The following is a 21124-nucleotide window of genomic DNA, read 5'->3' as shown; positions in this document are numbered from 1 at the left end:
TGAGTGGTCCTACATCTGAAAAATGCACCTCGGTTGGAAGCCTGAACAATTGTCTAAAAGGTAGGTCGTTAAATGAGGAATATCTGTAATATTCATCCAAGTCTCATGTTACTTCCAAAAGAATTATTTGAACATAAAGCTTTTGTTGCATCTGTTGGAATATTCTCATCTTTTTTTTTTTTTTTTTTTTTTTGGTACTGGGAATCAAACTCAGGGCCCTATGCTTGCCAGGCAGGCACTTGTGCTGCTGAGCTATATCCCTGGCCCTATTCTTATACTCTGTTCAGAGAAATAATAGTTCTCAAGATAAACTAGTACCATACACATGGGCCAGTTAGTCCAGGTAATACATTAATCCTTGAACAACCCTTTAAGGTACTTAGTATTATTCTCTTTCCACACTGTAGATGACAAAATGTACAAAGGTTAAGTAATGTGCCCTACATTACAACAGAGGCAGAATTTGAACTCAAGAGTTTCAGAGTTTTATATCTTAATCACCATGAAATAATATTTTAGTAATAGGTAAAATATTTAATAATATCAGAATTCTTGTGGTATGGATTGGTGATTATATAATATTGAACTAATTACATTATGATAATAAATTTTACTTGGTAAATAAATTTTCATTACAAGGTTGATTCAAACAGCTTGTATTACCCATAGAAATAATGCATCTATATTTATCCATAAATTTGTCATCTTTATTTTTGTTGCTGGTGCTGTCATTTAACCTTTCTGTGTGACATACTCACTTTCTGATCACCCATCAACATATGAAATAATCTAACCTCTTTCCTCCACAGTACTATTTTCCACAATGTGGTTCTCTTCTTTCATTTATAATATCATCCTTATCCTGCTTTTCTGTTATTATGCCGCACTATTTTCTGATCTAATTGAGCTCTTATTTTTATCTTGTATGCAGTTGCTTTTTTATTTAAACCATTGATATGTCATCTTATTGATTATTGTTTTCTAAAGTTTGTGTACTTATGTATTTTATTGAAATTATGAAGTGCGTTCTATACAAATTTTTCTTTCACCCGAAGTTAGTGAGTCTTTTCCAGCAGTATACACAGCATCTACCATGTGCCATGTGAGGCGGACTAGGTTCTCTGAACTCACTGCTCTCTCTTGCTCTCTCTCTCTCTGCTTTCCTCCCCTCTCTCTCTCTTTCTCCATCCTCTTAACTCTTTCTTAAGTAATAAAAGTAATCCTGGGCTGGGCGTGGTGGCACAGGACTGTAATCCCAGCACTCAGGAGGCTGAGGCAGCAGGATTGCTGCGAGTTAGAGACCAGCCTGGGCTACAAAGTGGGTTCAAGGCCAGCCTGAACTGCATAGTGAAGCCCTGTCACAAAAAGGCAAAGAAAATAGAGAAAGTAATCCTGTAATGTTTATGTAAAACAATTTCTGTGGCTTCTTTTGTACCACTTTATATATGGAAATTCTATTTTTCTTGCATAGTATGATCTACTGCCTTGACAGACTAACAGAAAATTTACACTGTCATCAAGGCAATAAATGTGTATTTTGTAAACACTAATATAGTGATAATAATTGTAAGGCTCTTAACAGGTATAGTAGTAATGCACTAATAAAATAGCACATCCCATATCTTTCAAAATTTACTTAAAGAAATAAAAACATGCTTTAATGAAACACATATTAGTATATTTGACTTATATCAATAATTATTTGGTATTGCATCAGTTCAGATTTAATATATTTTTCTCCATTAACATATATAATTTACCTATGACCATGATTACATTTCTTAACTGACATTTTATATATGTGTAATATAAAATCAAATTTAAGCTATTTAAATGTATATTTCTTGAATGCATAATATATGAAAGATATTTTGCTTAGGTATAAAATAGCCAGGTCTGAATTACCTCAGAGCTAAAATTGGGTTTAGAATAAAAGTAATGAGCTGTATTGATTTGTGGCTATATTTAAAATGTGAATATCACTTGTTTTATTGGAAAGAGATTATAATTGATTGAAGCAAAACTTCCAAGTATAATTAAATACTTCATTATGTACATAGTAATCATTTTATTATCCAAATAAATGAAAATAGGCTGCTTATTCACTGGTATATTTTTGAAGAGATGATAAAAGCTATATGAATAGGAAAATACTTTGACACATCTTTCCCAGCATTTTCTGTTCTCAACTTTACAAGAAATAATTCAATGTCAAAAGATATTTAAAGTTAGGTCATCTTGGTCAACAAAATTAGAGCTTGTGAAACCAAATAAAGATGTTCAATAAACGTTAGAGTCCCCAAAGCTGATTCAGCACATTATGGGGGTATTATAAGTAAAAAAATTCCAAAGTGAATATGATGGATTGTGTTAATACCCTTTAAAAGTAATTTTGAACCCTCAGAGACACTATGTTTATGCTTTACTAGACACCAGATACCAAAATGTATGAATTTAATCATCCCTAAGGATTTTCTAATGCTAGTCAGCTCTAAGGTAAAAGTTGGAAGCAGGCTAGGAGAAGCTATAGTTTTCTTCTTCTTGGTGTCTAACCCCTACCTTTTGATCTCTTCTCCTCAAGTGTCCAGTGTTGGAGCTAGAGAGGATGTTGCTCTTTGAGTATACTTAAATATTGCTGTCAAAAAGCTAAACAATATGCATGTTCTTTTATACAAGTAGTAATGATCACATTTGGGGATTATTAATAGCAATGTGCAACAATGTGCTTCTTACTTTTAACATTTCATATAAATTACTATATAAACTTTAACTTACTTAACCATCATTACCACTGCCTCATTCATTTATCATAAAGTCCTTACGATAAGTTTGCTTTCAATTATTTTAGTATAATCGGAATTGGGTATATTCTAGATAAATAATTTAACTATATGTCCTACAATGTGCATGTATATTTTCAACAGTATGGAATTGTCAAGTTCACATGAAATAATTTATGATTTCATTTATTCCACAGTCTGAAGATCAATTGCACATAAATTTTGTTTTTATTATAATCACTAATGCAGGCTCTCTAGTTTGACTTCCACATTTCACAAAAGATGAGAATGTGCCCAAATTACTGAGCTCCAAGCAAGAGCTATGCATATTGATAGGCAATTGTTAGCATTATTTGTTTCACACACAAATGCAAAGTGGGAAATTACAAAATCATTATTTTCAGCTTGAATAGGAATGGTTGCCTGGATCCACTGATATTATTTTTCCAACATATAATTGCAATAATGTCTTTTAAAATGTCACTTCATTTTTTCCAGACATTGCCATGCCCTCTGGTAACCAGCCGAATTTGTACATTAGCATCCAACAGATTTTCTTAAAATAGCACTTTCGTTAGACTATTTTGCTGCTGTATGACAGATGCCTCACATCGACCTTTTAAATTTTTGTTCTACTACCCTTAAGAACATAGCATTCTACATTCTCTTAACTTGGCTCCTTCAATTTCTCACAGTCTCTGAGCTTTGTCTTCTACTCCTTCCTTAATTAATCCAACTCTTGTTAAATAATAATAATAATAATCAGGTATCTTATCAATTAAGTTTAATAAGAAATTAATTATATTCTAATTTCATATTATGTAGATCATAATATGATCACAGAACTTGACCATGGTACTTCAGCTCAAAAACACAATCGATTATGCACTGCGGTTTATGAAAACATGAACAATATTTTAACAAGTTAAATATTTTCCTGAGAATACTGAGAAAAGATACTGTCTATTACATACTAGAGTCCTTTCATAACGATTTCATAACGATTTTATAACGAGTCCCTTTGACATACTTGCTAAGAAATGTGTGAGTTTTTTTGTCAACCTTTCTGCTTTTATTGCTAGGTCACATAGATACAAATTCAAAATAATTGAAATGCTAACCTTTTTTTATTTTTACAAACTATTAAGTCTTCATGAAACTACTTCCATTTCTAATCTAAACTTTATACTTTTAGTTCTCTTGCTCTGTTAGTCTTATAGAACATGGAAAAGCAAAAATATCGTGTCATTTTTAAAAAATCAGTTATGCTTTTGTCATTCTTGACAGTCTAATATGAATACATTATGGCTACTACTCTCAAGGAGACCACACTCTAACATATCTGTGACAGACACATATTTGCATCAGGAGTTATGAGAGCAAGAACAGCAAGACAAACAATGGCAATCTCAGAATATGTCCTTTAGTGTGTCTTGGCAAAGCATAAATTACCTAGATGATTAAAAGGAGAAATACATATTGCTTCACATAATTTTAAAACTATATTCATTTTTAAAAAATAACTTACCAACATTGTGAAAATGGCTATACTTGCAAAAGTGTTGTACAGATTTAATGCAATCCCAGTTAAAATACCATTAGTATACCTCACAGATCGAGAGAAAACAGTCGTAAAATTCATCTGGAACCAGAAGAAGCCTAGAATAGCAAGAGCAATCCTGGGCAGTAAAGGAAAGGCAGGAGGCATCACAATTCCTGATTTGAAATTATACTATAAATCTACTGTGATAAAATCAGCATGGTACTGGCAAAAAAAAAAGAAGACCTAAAGATCAATGGAACAGATTAGAAGATGCAGTCATTCACATTAATTTTGACAAAGGGGCCAAATATATTCACTGGAAGAATGATAGACTCCTTAATAAATGGTGCTGGAAAAATTGACTTTCCACATTCTGAACACTAAAACTAGACCCAAGGCTATCACCATGCACTAAACTAAAGGTAAAATGGATCAAAGATCTAAATATTAAAACAGAAACACTAAGTCTACTGGAAGAGAAAGGTGGTAGAAATCTTAAAGACATAGGGTAGGCAGAGAGATCATGAACAAAAACCAAACTGCACAGGAAATACTTCAAAGAATCAACAACTGGGATCCCATCTTATTGAACAGTTTCTGCACATCAAAAGAAATCACCCACAGAATAAAAACAAGACCGATGAGTTGGAAAAAAATTTTAGCCAACTGTTCCTCAGACAAAGGACTTCTATCGAGAACATTATAAAACTTAAAAGAAATCAGATGCCCTAAATTCAAAGACCCAATCCAAAAACGGGGATCTGAGATGAATACACACTTCTCACATGAAGAAATACAAATGGCAAATAAATATATGAAAAAATGTTCGACATCAGTGGTCATCCAAGAAATACAAATTAGAACAACATTGAGATTCCTTCTCACTCCAGAAAGAATGGTTGTCATCAAGAAATCAACCAATAAAAAATGCTGTCAGGGCTGTGGGGAAAAAGAAACACTTCTCCACTGCTAGGGGGAGTATAGACTTGTGCAAGCACTATGAAAACCAGTGTGGAGAGTCCTCACAAAACTAGGATTACAGGTCCCACTTAACCTAGTTATTCCCCTTCTGGGTATTTTCCTAGAAAAATTAAAAAGATCATGCCACAGCAATATATGTGCACCCATGTTTATAGAAGCACAAGTTGTCAGAGCTAAATTTTGGAAGCAACCCAAATGCCCATCAACTGAGGAATGTATAAAAAAGGTGTGGTATTTTTGTATAATGGAGTATTACTCAGCTGTAAAAAAAAAAAAAAAAGGATAAACTCAAGGCTTTCATAAGGAAATAGATGCAACTAGAGACCTTACTCATAAGTGAAGTAAGTTGGACCTGAATATGTAAACATTGTATTGTCTCCCTAGTGTAAGAACCTGAAAGAGTAAATAAAACCCAAAGGTGCAATAGATATTGTGAAAGGGAAAGAAATTGCTCAAAGGAGGGGGACAACCGGGATGAGCAAAAGGAAAAAAGAAAGAAAGAAGGAAGGAAGGGAAAAATGCATATACAAGTGTGGCTGGGATAATTGTACTGTTGATGCCTATTGGTTTATTGAAAGAAAAAATGAATGCTTACATGTTTTAAGTTTTAATTTTTTATTTTTGGTCAATTTTACATGCTTATATTTGGTAATCTGAACAACTAATTTAAAGATGACAATATGCAATATAAGAAAGCATTATTCAATTCCTTGTTTAGTGAAGCTCTGTATAGTTTGTACTGTTTATTATTTTTTATTCTCCTTAATTATTTGATCAATCTAACATTCTGACATCCGGTAATCTGAGCAACTTCACTGAAGATAACAATATGTAACACAACAACCATTGTTAATGTCCTGTCATCTTGTTTTGAATTTCTGTATCATTTTTATCGTTTTTGTGTTGTTTTGTTTTTGCCTTTGTTGTTATTTTGTTTTTGTTTTTTCTCTTTAAATAAAAATAAATAAATAAACAAATACTTTTGGAGTGCTCAATATATGCAGGGCACCAAACCAAGGGAAAAAACATTGATTCCCCTCCTACCAGCCATACAGTTCAGGAAGACAAAGAATATAACCTCTGAAGAGACACTAGATTCAGGAATACTTGATTGGACACCTTCATGTATGACTGAAATGCACTATAGAGTTATTCCAAGAAGTCAGAAGAATTCTTGAGGCCCTATGTAACTAGTTTTAGAATGATGTGAATCCTAGAATTATTCACTAAAGAGCTAGCCAGGAAATGAGTGAGCAGGCTATTGCTATATGCTATGCAAGTCACAGGGGCTCAAACTGAACATTAAATCTCAAAATACATTTCAGAGCCCTGAGAACTGATGTCCTTGTACCCAGCCTCCTCAGCTGTCTCTGCAGTGCCGAACACTTTGTGCTCCCATTTGCTACTGTCCCAAAGCTGTCTGCGCTTTAAACTTGCACTGAGATGTTTATTTTCCAGAGATAAATGAGACTTTCATGTCTTCTCGCTTTGCTGACGTCTAGGAATCTATCAAAAGACACACTCTACTTAATTCTTTTTCTCACCTTACTGAAAGTGATATTAATGCCTTTCTTCAAAATTAGTTCTCTACCCAATGTGTTAAATTCCCACTTTTTAATAAAATGTTCCTTCCTCTGAGTTTGTATCAATAAACTTACCCTTTTGATTAACTCTTTCCCTCATGAAGTAGGCCCTTCTTCAACTCCACGTGTATTTTATTAGCTCTTCTTCACCCTTGTAGTCATGAGAACCATTAACAGCACATGCCATTATCACACTTGAGTTCCTTCCCTCTTTATTCCCATCCCTCTCAGTGATGTTACATTTGCAGGGCCATAGCTTTACAGAACCATTCTTAAAGAGTTTGATGAAAGCATCCATAAACACCATTTGCATTTTTACCTGTAATTTTATACTATGTGATGCTTATATCTCACATCCTTTTGAGAAATAACTGATGTATATATTTACAGGTTTTTAATAACCTTTTGGAATTTGTAGTGACCACCTACAAAACTCAATTTCTTTGCAACAAGATAAGAAATTCAGCTGACTCATCAACGATTGGACTGTCCATTTGTATTTGCAGGACTCTGGCTCTATATTACCTTCAAAAGCCAGATGTGATGATTACATATACATTAAAATATTATAACTTTCATTGGGAATATTTTCTTCAATTTTATGAAACATGTAAGTAACAAAAAGCTGTACTAGTGTGTAAGACAGCTTTTAAATTGTGTCCCAATAGTCTCAAACTCCTGGCTTTAAAGCTCTATGTATTTCCCTCCTCTTGAGGATGGGCTGGAGCTATGATCTCAGGTATAATAATAAGAATAAAGCAAAACTGTGCAGTGTCAATTCATAGAGAAGTTTGCACCAGTTCTCTGTTCACTTGCTCTTTCCCTTTCACGGAGTGCTTGCTTTGTCATGAGGCGGTTCCACGGAGAGATTCACATGGCGAGGGAAGGACGGAGGCCTTCCATCTGTACCCAGCACGAAATCGATGTTTGTGGTCCAGGTCCTGAGAGAGAATGGTGTCTGCAGAAAACAAGTGAGAGAACTTGGAAGTGCATCCTCCCCACGGTGAATCTGCAAGTCAGGCTGAGGTTCTTGCCTAGTGGCGGCCTAGTGAGAGCTCGAGATTGGCTGGGACTCTGCTAAGCCACGCCCATGTTCCTGAGCCACAAAAACTGTGAGCTGGCCACTGCTTGTTGTTTTAAGCCATAGTTGACTGGAGAAATTTGTTATGCAGCAATAGAAAAGTAAAATATATCTGGCTTAGTCTCAAAGAAGAACCTCTCCTAAGTAATCTATTCCCTATTTTTGTATTGTTAGACCATGAAGGGGCTTCTCAATGGCATGTTGTCTCACGGTCACAGTAAAAGCTTCAAGAGTTATTTACAGTTACCCAAGAAGTAATAAATGAAATGAGGTTATTAGAAATCCAGGAAAAGTCAGTTTTGGATCTGGATTTCTGAAAGAATGAAAGAAACTGAGAATGTACTTTATAAAATCAATGATTATAAGTACCCCCAAGTTTGGAAATTAATGAGGGTCTTAGGAAAAGGTATGCAAGAAAGGGAGGTTTAACTATAAAGCAACATCTTGCTAACAAAGAACAGGCATAGCTCAGAGATGTTTTAAATTCAGTTCTACACTATTGTGAAGCAGAGCAAATATTTCAGTACAGAAAGTCCACAGAATTTTCATTTTGGTTTCCCGGTTTATGTAAAATTATGTTTTACATAATTATGAACTGTAGTCTGTTACGTGTACAATAGAATTACATCTAGAAACAAGGCCCATGCATTATTTTAAAATATATTATTGTTAAAATTGCAAACAGCCTTCTGAGCCTTCATCAGTTCATAATGAGCAGATAGAGGGTTTGGCCTGACTTTTTATGGCTGCAGAGAAATCAAGCCGGTGACTGCTGAAGGCTGAGTGCCTTTGGAAGTTTCTTAAAATGAGACAACAATGACATCTGCCACATTGACTGACCCTTGATTTTACAAAAGATTTCTTGGTGGCAAGCAATGCTGTTTGATATTATTTTATCCACAGGAAAACTTCCTTGAAAATTGATGTCGATCTTCTCAAAACTTGCCACTGTTTGGCCAACTAAGATTTCATAATATCATAAGTCTTTTATTGCCATTTCAACAATGCTCAGAGCCTCTCCACTGAGAATGTATTTCATCTGAGGAAGTCACTTTGCTCATCCACAAGAAGCAATGTCTCAGCGGTGAAAGTTTTATAGTGAGATTGCTGCAGTTTGGTCACATCCTCAGGCTCCACCTCTAATTCTGGTTCTCTTATTCCCACTACAGGTGCAATTATTTCCTCGACTAAAGTCTTGAGCCCCTCTACATCATCCATAAAGGGTGGAGTCAGTATCTTTCAGACCATTTTGATGTTGATAACTTGATCTCTTCCCGTGAATCAAATGTGCTTAGAAGCACATAGAATGATAAATTCGTTCCAGAAAGTTTTCAATTTATTTTGCACAGATCCATTGGGGAGTCACTGCGTATGGCAATCCTAGTCCTACAAAATACATTTCTAAAATAATAATTATTAGGATTCAGGATGGATGTCATTGTAGCAGACACAAAAACAAAAAAATATAACATATTTTCATTGCCATCTAGTCCAGTGATGGCACACCTTTTAGGGCTTTAATTAATCCACACAGCCTGCTGTGTGTAGCACATGTGCCATAGATTCACTACTGCTGATCTAGTTCTTGCATTTTCATTTATTGAGCCCAGACAGACTACATTTTATAGAATTCATAAGGGCCCTAGGATTTTGAAAGAGTCAACGCGAAGTCCCCATCTGTGTTAGCTCCTAATACTGAAAAAGGTATTTATCTACTCTTTGAAACTTTGAAGCCAACCACTGACTTTTACTTTCTAGCTATGGATTCCTTATGCCTTCTTATTCCAATATTATTCTGTTTCTTCTACTTTTTTTTTTTTTTGTCTTCTTGATACAGAGTCTCCCTATGCAGTTCAGGCTGTCCCTGAACTCACTTTTCAGCCCAGGTTGGTCTTGAACTCACAACTATCCTCCTGCCTCAGCCTCCTGAGTGCTGGGATTACAGGCATGCACCATCATGCCTGGACTGACTTTTCTACTTTGAAACTATGTCGTTTCCTGTAGCAACTTCATTAGCCACCTTAGAGCTTCTGGGTGAACTGATATGGTTTCTCAACTCACACTGCTGTATCACACATTCTTGTGTCATAGAAATGGTTTTTTCCTCCTTAAACCTTGTGGGTCAACTTCTGCTAATTTTGAATTTTTTTCTGCAGCTTCCTCATCTTTCTTAGTCTACATAGAAATACAGAACCGGCATTGCTCTGAATTAAGCTTTGGCTTAAGGGATGAAGGTAGATGGCTTGATCTATCCACATCACTAAAACTCTTTCTCGAACAGGAGGAAGACTTTAATTTTCTTGTCACTGGTATCATCACTGGAGCAGCTCTTTTAACTCCTTTCAAGATCTCTTCCTTTAACTCACAACTTGGTTGCTAAGCACGATATGCTTACCGTTTAAAATGCCTTCTTCCCAAGCTTGCCCATTTCTAGATGTTTATTGAAAGCGAGAGACATGGGACTCTTTTCTCAAACACTTCCGAGGTCCTTGTTCAGCTACTCATTGGCCTCAGTACTGCTGTGACTCAGGGGAACAGCAGAAGAGAGAGGGGAGCCCTGCACAGTGGCAGAACAATGAGGATTCACTCATCCACCACGTTGGAAATCATATATAGGTGTGATGTACAGGGCTCCGAACAAATTACCATCACATCAGAGACCACTGATCACAGATCACCATAAAACATGATAATTGTGAAAAGGTCCAAAATGTCATAGACATTACTAAAATATGACAAGGGGCACAAAATAAGCCCATTGTTAGAAAACGACACTGATAAACTTGCTAGAGGAAAGATTGTCAGAAAATTTCAATCTGTAAAAAATGTAGAGTCTGTGAAATAAACAAAGTAGTGCAATACAATGAAGTATGTCTATGTCTCATCTCTTCCTAATTGATCTCTCCACGTCTGGAACAGACACAGTTGCCTAGATTTTGGTAAGCGGCGTGCTTGTGCTCTGCTGAGAAAGACCCAGGTAACAGATCTGACACTAGACCCTCATCCTTTGAGGATCTGATAAAGATGAAAAATAGCACACAAGGGCTCCAAATTGTGAACATTTACTAAGAAATGAAGAACTGCCCTTCTGAAATCCAACCTGAAATAGTCAGTATAAAAGGCACAGAAAATCAAATGGATATGTATTTAGAATAAAAAACAACAGTTGCAAATTTGAACTGTATTAAAATTATCTTGGGACCCACCACAAATATCTTTTGAAAGAAAGCATTAAAATATACATCTTGTATATAAGGGCATACTTCATACTTTCAAATAAATCAAATACTGGCCTTGGGATTGTTAACTTAAAACTTGTTCCATAATAAAACCATATTTGCTCCAAGGTAAATTGGAAAATGGTAAGTTCCATGAAATATGTTTAAAATAGATCATGAGTAAAATACAATGATCAACTACAATGAATTAGAATTGTGCTAATTCTACCTTTGGTAACAAAGCAGTTATCTGAGAGAAAATGAGATGGTGTGACAATTGTAGGCAAAGTTGTTTCCTTTCAGAGTTTATGCCCTCCTGACACCATGATTACTTTTAGAGCTTTCTAATTGCTTTTCGATTTTATACTATTTCCAAAAAGTTTTATTCACTCTTACCTATTTATTTTCCTAAACTGATGCTTTTAGTCTTCGCAAAATCTGTACACAGTCTGACTACTAAAAAAGTGCCTTACACTTAGTGAAGCTGTCGGGATGCTCCAGGACATGTTCCGTAGCATGACGGAACAAGCAGACCAAGTGCAGCTGCACAGGTTGGTAGTGTGGCTTCAATAATAATCAGTTCTAATACTGACATTATAATGACAATTCATTGAGTGTCAAGTTTCCTCATCTCTGAAACTATTTATTGTGACTATGGAGAGAAGTAATCCAGGCATGTCCTGGTTGATGCTCAGTATTTTATAACTGTGAGCTAACCTTGACCTACTGAAAACACAGCCCTCTTGCCTACCCCGGAGAAATGGTTTCCTTTGCCTTTCAGCATTGCCCTGTTCTGCACTTAGATTCAACTCCACAGTTCCTTGGGGGTCCAAATATGCTTCACTATTCCTAAATTCATCTTCCGTCATAGAAGTTATAGAGTATATCTGTTACATAATATATGACATTTTCTGGTATGGTCTAGAGTGGAATCCCATAATTAAATATGGAAGTATTTCTAAGGCAATTCATAAAAATGTTGGTACTTCCTTGGATAAATAATTCTATAAGTTCATATCAATTTAGGTCATATATGTCTAACATTTATATATCAAGTTAATATGTACTATCAAATGATTAATTTTAAAAATAATTGGTGTTCAGTTCTATGGTGTTCAGAATTGCACATCAAGAACTGAAAGTCTACACCTTTTCACCTCCACACACATTTCCTAGGCCTGGACTCATTCTTACATGGAACGCGATGTAGCAACGTTGTGTGTTTACTGATTACCACTCCAAGCTCTCTAAGAGCGGGGAATGTGTCTTCACCTGTGTATTCTTTTCATGACCTGTGACTTCTGAAATCCTAAGTGTTAAACATATTTTACAAACAAGAAAAAATTCACATCAGTATTCAAAGTACAGCTTTTGGATAGCGCTAGAAATATGTGTCAATGCAATAATAGGGAAAACTTCCCTTTCATCGTCATTAAGGTGCACTAATTCACCATGGATTCAAATTTCTCTGAAAGGAAACAGCCCCAATTATGCTGCGTCAACCCCACAAGATCTTATACAGTCTTTAACTCATTGTGGTCTTCCTGAATTAGGATTTCAGAGGATGAAAATAATTCAAGTTATAATCCAGAGTTTCAAGTTATAATCTGAGTTTTCAGAAATTAGATGGCTGGAAAGAACTGTCTGCATCTTATTTTCCAGCAGCTGGTAAATCATTTAAAAATGCAATTATAGCATTCTTTGACTAAAACTGTTTTCATGCTGTTTGTTAAAATTTTTCATCTTGGGATTTCTTTCACATGAAATAGCACTTCTTGTCATCTCACCTATATGTTGTCCATACATGTGATAAAAGAAGCTGAAGCAATATGCGGTGTTTGTGGGTCCGTATGGATTTTTGGGAGCTATGCTGAAGACAGGGCTGAGGAGTCGAGCCTTTTCACCTTCCAGTCTGGGTCGAGATGTCTCAATGTACATATAGAAACCTTAAAACAGGCAAAAGAAGACATTTAAATATATTGTCATTTGCCAACATGTAATTCCAAACCACTGAGAAATTTTTGAGTTTTCATATAAAGTAAAAATTTATATCAGGATTTACATTCATATATAAAATCCATACATGTAGACACAACTAATAATGGCTTTCACAGAAAAAATGATCTGTCTAATTAAAGATAAAATTTGTAAAAACTGGAGAGAAATTGGAATTTTAGATTTGAATTATGGGGGCTGGGGATTTAGCTCAGTGGCACAGCACCTGCCTGGCAAGAGCGAGGTCGTGAGTTCGATTCCCAGTACAGGAAAATAAAATAAAATTAAAAGATTTGAATTATCAAAAAAAATTCTGATCCGTATATATTAGTGAATTTTGCAATAAAATTACTGCCTAGTAATTTTAGAACTATGCAAATTGTTTACAGTGCTCACAAAATATATTTTGTTTCCTAATATTCAAATAGAGAGCTAGATATTCTCCTGTATATACTGTTAGTAACATTGTGTAAAGTCTCTGACTGCAATGATCATAGCAATGCATACCCTCATACCTTCTTTGGAGCCACTACGATCAGCATTAGGTCCGGTGTTAGGTGTGAATTTCGTATTTCTTGTTGCAGTACTTTGTTTTGTCCAGTCAAAATTATCTGTATCATCTTGTGTGAACAAGCAAATGTTACCATCTTCAAATCCACAGTGAAATTCTCCTGGGAACAGATTTTAATTGACAGAGTCAATATTAATTAAATTAATGCAGACTTGGCAATATTTTATTAGAGATAATCAAACATTGTAGAGTACTAATAATGCCAGATCTTGATAATATCATCAGAGCCTTAATGTTGGGCATGACTATGACTGAATGGAAAATTATTATAATTTAGCAAAACAGGTAATTTTATATGGAAATCAATATTATATAAATCAATTCTGTATCAAAATGAAGACCCAAACCATTTTCTCCAGAAATATCCAAATAATTGAAATGAAATAATGTAATATATGTTTGAGTTATGAATGGGGAATTTCTTAACTTTCTTTTTTAAATAAGGAAGAATCAAAACAAAACTGTCAATCAAAAAATGAGCTTCATTTATTTGCTTGTTGGCATTTTAAAGACATATATCTTGAATTTCCATTTTTTGTCATTTCTGAAGATGCTTTTATGTATAATCATTTGCTCAAATGGAAGAGTGCTTCAGGAAAACTCATAACAATTATTTTGAAATCTTCACACTTCATTTAAATGTGGGTTTGCCAGAAATTTGAAATGCAATAGGCATGAAATAATAAAAAGACTTTATGAAGATCCTGAGGAAGACCTCAGATTTCCTAGATGTCCACCATAATGCTGAGTTCAGACCCCAGAGAAGTTCAGAAAGAGTCTTTCTCAGCTTTCCCTGATGCAAGTTAATTAGCAACATTACTAGGTTTCAAAGTTTTTCTTATTGAATATAACTTGCTTGCAAATCATCTAAACAAAGAAGTTCAAAATATCCACTACAAACATAATTAAATTGTACATTATTAATTGAGAAAGGTAAACATAGTATTATGTCATTCACCCTAAGAATGGTTTTGCAAGCTCATAATAATCCTTATTTACAGAGTTTACAGATGAGAACTCTTTGGCTAAGTGAGCTATTACATCTAAAAGCAAAGTCAAAATAGAATACAGATTCAATGCAGTTCGCAGAGATGGAAACATCTAAAGTACAGAATACCTCCCACCCCTCACAGTGGGTTGAATTTGTTATTAAACCCTTGGAAATGGAGTACTCTGCTTAGATAATATGTCTGAACTCACTGAATACCTTTGACATCAACAAAAATGAAACAGCTTCTCCCTTTAAATTTAAGTAATATATTTTGTTTTGCTTTTGCTTGTCAAATTGCTTCACATCTATTTCTATTCTATTCTGAATAGACAGGGTTACAGAGAATATAAACCTTTATAGGAATCTGAATCTGTAATTTTCTAGATAAAAAATGTAACACATAAAATATTTATTACATACATAGTTACTTCACAGGTCATATACTACTCAAAAAATGATGTTTGATGTTACCCAAACTATAATGTGACAGCACTGCACAGCTTCTTTAAATGTCTTTTAGGTTTAGCATGAGATTTCTTCAGTTGCTACATTGAAGTTAGAATAATATCTCATAAGCACTGTTTGATTTGAAATGTTTTCACTTATTTATTATATACACACACACATACATATTTGTACATAATGAGGTCAAAGAAAAAATGGAAAGATAATTTTAGTTTGTAGATCTATTGCCAAAATTTACTTTTTATTTGTTATTTAAAATTATGCACAATTAGGGGCTGGGGATTTAGCTCAGCGGCAAAAACGCCTGCCTGGAAAGCGCAAGGTCGTGAGTTCAGTTCCCGGTACCGGAGAAAAACAAAAAAACAAAAAACAAACAAACAAAAAATAAAATAAAATAAAATTATGTACAATTAATTTTTATAAAACCATTTAAGTATTTCTTTTTAGTAATTTAATTTAGACTTGTTTGAAAGGGGAAAAATCTTGTCTTCACAAATGAACAAATGGATGTCAACTTTTAAAACCTGTATATATAAATCTCTCATAGTAAAATTAAGCAAAACTATAAGCTATGAAGGGTACAAGAACTTCTATATGAGGAAAACTGCTTATAATTTAGGTTATTTATATATGAAACATATATAAGTTGTTTACAATATCATAATTGCTGTTATAATTCAAATCAGACAATGATACATAAACCATAGTAGTAACATATTACCTCTAAGGACAATATGTTGAAAGGAAAAAAGTAACTATTCCTGGGGATATTTTATTAAAAGTTGGCCGGTGAAGTGGCAAAAAAATGATTAATGATTTGAGACCATAATAATTTTAGGGATTTTGTATCACTTTTAAGTGGGATAATTATAAATATATGCAAAGACATTTACTAGTAAAAGGTTTGCTGCAATAAAGAATATTTGATAGATAATGAAAATTTGATGAGTGGTATAAATATAGCAAAAGTGTAATAATAGTAAATATGAAAGATCTCTCAAAATTGTGAAAGTAACGAGCTCCAGGAATTTCAAACAATACAGAACTGAGGATGTCTAGAACTTTAATTTTAACAGCCCACTATTTACAAGATGATTTTAGCAGTTTTGAAAGCTACGTGGAAGTAAAGATGTGCTATTATCCAATGTTTTATTTCCTGAATCTTTCTAATTATTGTAGGGAAAAATAACGTCTCAAAAATAAGTGGCCTGATAACCAGTAATACTCTTCCTCTATTCATCTTCTTTCATCATTCAATACAACCTGCAAGAACCTAACCTTACACTCAAAATAAAGGTTCTGTTGAAATGACATTCAAGAGTAGCTTCTCACGCTAAATCCTCATATTATTTCAAAGTTGTTTTCCAGAGATGGGGATGTTTTCATATATTGGAATATTTTTCATATATATGAAATATGTATGTTTAATTTATCTCTGCTCTTAGGCTTGAATATAAAGCTAAATAAGAGTAAATAAGAGTTCCAAAATTTAACAATTTTACAGGATTTATAACCTAAATTAGACAAAATACATTTGGATTGAAGAATATGACACACAAAATATCTCAAACTGTTTAAATACCAAATTTCTAGGTAATCATAATCTCATATGAAAATACAGAAAATCAGAAAAATATATTACTACAACAAAAAAATGATGTGCAATCCAACAAAATAAAAGTAATTATCCCACACTTACAGAATTAACAAATATTAACCAGGTTTGGAAAATGTCTACACATACCCATATTTATGAACATTTGTAAACATCAATTAAATAATTATCTCAGTATTAAATAATAATTATCAGTATTAAGGAATTTATATACAATATCCCGTGAAGTTTAAAATTTACATATAATGGCAGATTCACTAATTTTAAATAGTACTGTTTTAAATCAAAGAAAGATAACTGATGAATATTCTTTGTATATTTACACACGTTATTTTTCTTTATGATGAAATACAGTGCCATACTAAAAATGAACATATACTTACTTAAGTGAGGATTTACAGGAGCTACAAGAAAACAAACAAGAAAAAGTTAACAAGGATTGAATGTGTTTTGTAAATAAGCAGCTAATCAGTCTAGTTAGTGTCTCGTAGTTCCTTACCAAAATGGAACGATCTTCCCCACTGTAGTCATGGAGAATTATATCCACAGTCCATTCTGTTCTAAAGGATTGGACACAATCTACTTGGGAGCTCAGCAATCAAAACCTCAAAGTACCAAAAAGATCAATGTTAAATAGCACGGGGGATTTGTTCATTTTCTAAGGAATGGAGCTGCTGACCTGCTATATCTTAACTACTGCTAAACAAAATCTAGAAATGAAAACTTGAGGCTGACAGCAGGGCAGCCTATAATTTAGAAGGTCTAACAGTGTAAGTAATTATCCAACAGAGATTATACTTTTGGCTTTTGCTGTCATCCATTTCTCATAAGAATAATATGACAGAAATGAAAATAACAAAACATTCATATTGTGCCGTATAACCTAAAACAAATAGCTACTTCCATGTCAGCTGGCTTAATTAAATTAAAACACACATACACATAACGCCGGTACATACAGATTTCTCAAGTGATACGTAGTTAGTTAATATTTTTTGTGTATTTAGAAATGTCCTATTTCCCTTAATTAGAAAATATAGTGCCATTTTTAAAGTGAAAATATAATTACTCTATGAGGATCAACAGGAGCTAACATAACACATTCTGCATTTTTGGACATATATAGAAATATTTGTTTAAGAAAACCAATTATGTTTGCAATGGACGTACCAACTGATCATCATCCAGTGAGAAATGAATACTTTGAATTTTCCTAAAACATTCACACAAATATATCTAACCTACAGGATAAAGAGATAAACCTTATATATTGATTAAGCATTTATCACTCTGAGAAAAAATTCCCTTTGGATTGAAGCAGAGCATTATGATAGTTTCCCAAATTACAATGGACAGTTAGTCAGCTCTGCTGAACTTTATGTCTATAAAGCTGAATTTTATGTCTTTATGTCCATAACTTTATGTCTGGTCATTTTCTTAGTGTTTGCTATCAACAATGTTTATTGAAATGACACATTCCTGGTAAAGGAACAGATAAAAACATATACACAAAGCAAGTAAATTGTTCCATTTGTATGTTTGGATCAATTTTAATTTATTGAGTTTTGCAAATATTTGCACAATGCTAAATGGAGTAAAATTTCTCAGTTTCTCAGTGAGTTTTCTGATACTACATTCCACATTGCAAATTATGAAAATGAGTAACACAGAAAAAGGACTCATTTCGCTCAATGTGGCCTAAAAATGATACATTTTCTTACAAAATGTTATTCTATTTTAATTTGAAAAATGAGTAAAATTAGTAAAAATTAAAAATATTTCATATTTAAAATAATATGAAATTATAAAAATCCTCTTTACTATCTTTCAAACAACTATCTTTGAAATATAATTTTGGTCTCGGAAATGTCATGATGACATATAACCTCTAACTAAACTGAGCTTTAATTGAATTGTCTGTTGTAATATTTTATTGGCCAAATTCACTATAAATAGAAGTTATTTTTGTAAAAATTTGCAACTGAAACTTCTAAATATTTCAGTGAGATCATTTTCTCCACCATCCTTTGTATCTGTGTGTCTAATTTCTTTCATCTGCCACTTATAGATTGTGCTCACTCAAAAGTCACGTGTTGAAGTCTAATCCCCAATGTGACTGAGGTAGGGCTCTTTGGGGAGGTAATTGGATTAAATGAGGCCATAACAGGTGACCATAATCTAATGAGATTGGTATCTTTTTAAGAAGGGGAGGAGACATGAAAATTCTCTCTGCCATATGAGGATAAAACAAGAAGGTCACTGGATGTCTAGGAGTCAAGAAAAATCCTCACCAGAAACCAGGGATGCTCACTTTCTTGACCTTCCCAGCTTTGGCAGCTGTGAGAACATAGGGCCTTCGCATGTGTTGCATCCCTTGATCTTTTAATTTATTTTGAGATAGATCCTTCAATTGCTAAATCGCTCAGACTGCTCCTAAACTTGAGATCCTCCTGCCTCGGTTTTTCAGAGTGCCGGGAATATAGGCATGTGTCACTGCTCTCAACATAAACTTTTCTTAATACAAAGAGTCTATGGCAAGTTGTTAAGGCCAACCAGGAAGACTAATACAGTGCCCATGTATCTTTAAAGTATACTTTATCAAAAACTTTATTAGATAAAAATAATTTTATTTAAAATATTTAATTTTTAGTATGCATGTCTAAAAATGAAAAGGCAATTTAAAAATCATTGAACTACAAGAGACATCTGTTTGTCACATCTATTTTTCATTTTAGTTTGTTGTCTCAGAAATTTCAATAAAACTATTGAGTTTATGAATATTTTAAATATTTCTTTAAGGGACGTCATAATGATCTCCTAGAGTTAAGAAAGAAATAAACATCCACTGTTACAGAGAGTGAATTCTAGTTCTAGTCCACGTTTGTCATTTCACAGTTGCTTTGCAAAACATCAAGATTTTCTGGGTCCTAAAACTTTCCTCTTTTAAAGGACAACAATTAATGCACAGTCTCAAATGCACCCATTCTTAAATAATCTATAATTTTATGATAGGGACAGAAATCATAAATGTTAGAGAGAAAAGGTAATGATCCATATTTTGAAAAACTAAAAACCTTAGAAAATATATTCGACAGTGTCTGCCTAATAGAATCATGAAACTGAGTAAATAACACTTTTGGCTAATACTAATAATACTAACATAAAACTACATATATTTTAAAGGATCATATTTTTGAAAAGATTTGCAATGATTCTAATGCTTTTATATTTATTACTTTATCATCTGCAAATCCTCTAATTTATACATCTTAATTTTTTTTTTTTTACCTTTTTTGGTCCTGGGAATCAAACTCAGGACCTTGTGCTTGGCAGGCAGGCACTATCCTCTGAGTCATATCCCTGGCCCTATATATTAATTTTTTAGTACAATTGAACACAGATATGAATAACTTCAATGGGTTTTAATACTTTCACTTCACTTTTCCACATTTGATGGTATTCACTGGTTTATTCTCAACTAGACAAAATGTGGATAACTCTAAATAAAATGTAGAGCTTCAGCTGTAATAAAAGCATTCTATTACCTTTTAATGCAAGCACTATTTATACATTACAAAAAAGAATGATATTCCCTTGAGGAGTGAAAGAATCATGAAATATGAGCTCAGATCTAAATATAAAGGGCATATTTCAATTTTAAAAATATACAGTAAAAGACAAATTCTCATTAGTTCCACGCTTGTTTCAAACAAACTTATCCCATCACTCTTTACTTTCTGAAGCAATTTTTTTGGGGTAACAGGAATCAAACTCAAGACCTTGCACTTGCCAGTGCAAGGCACTTGTGCCACCGAGCTACATCTCTGGCCGCTGAAGCAGTTTGAAAGTCTTCTTTCATGAGTGTCTACTTGCAAAGTCAAGGCTGTTTCGATGTCCTGAACAGATTCAAAACATTTACCTTTCATGGTCATTGTGACCTGAGAAAGAGCCAGAATTCTCCTGGTACTGGATCTGGTGACTAAAGCAAATGAAGACACACCGTAATGTTTTTATGAGCCTACCTTTCCTTTGGACGGCGCTTGGCAGTAGCATTCATTGAATTTTTAACCATACTTTGATCATATGAAGGAAAACTTCCATAACTGCTTCAGAAAGTGGCAAGAATGATGGGATAAGTGTTTTCAAGAGATGAAGAGGTGAATTATTTAAGGTAAGTAAATGGCAATGTGTCTTTTACTGGAATAATTTTTTAAATAATTTTTAAAATTTAAACACACCCTACATTTTTTGATCAGCCCTTGTATTTCTTCAGTGGTTCATTCAAGCCGGACAAACACATT

At 33.7% G+C, this 21124-nt stretch overlaps 1 protein-coding gene across 3 annotated transcripts in view; it reads right to left on the bottom strand.

Annotated features, from left to right (window-relative positions):
- The window catches only part of Mdga2 (MAM domain containing glycosylphosphatidylinositol anchor 2), a 765137-nt gene that overhangs the window by 16800 nt on the left and 727213 nt on the right, over positions 1 to 21124 (bottom strand). For all 3 annotated transcript variants that reach the window (XM_005376849.2, XM_013510341.1, XM_013510342.1), the window contains 3 exons: positions 17207 to 17227; positions 13697 to 13852; positions 12974 to 13132 (listed from right to left, as the gene is read on the bottom strand). In XM_005376849.2, coding sequence (XP_005376906.1) covers positions 12974 to 13132; positions 13697 to 13852; positions 17207 to 17227 — 336 coding nt within the window. The remainder of the gene's footprint in view (positions 1 to 12973; positions 13133 to 13696; positions 13853 to 17206; positions 17228 to 21124) is intronic.

Source organism: Chinchilla lanigera, unplaced genomic scaffold, assembly GCF_000276665.1.
Source record: "Chinchilla lanigera isolate Chin_1 unplaced genomic scaffold, ChiLan1.0 scaffold00008, whole genome shotgun sequence".
Lineage (NCBI taxonomy): Eukaryota > Metazoa > Chordata > Mammalia > Rodentia > Chinchillidae > Chinchilla > Chinchilla lanigera.
Note: the sequence above shows the minus strand (reverse complement) of the source record. Positions and strands in the feature narration are given on the sequence as shown.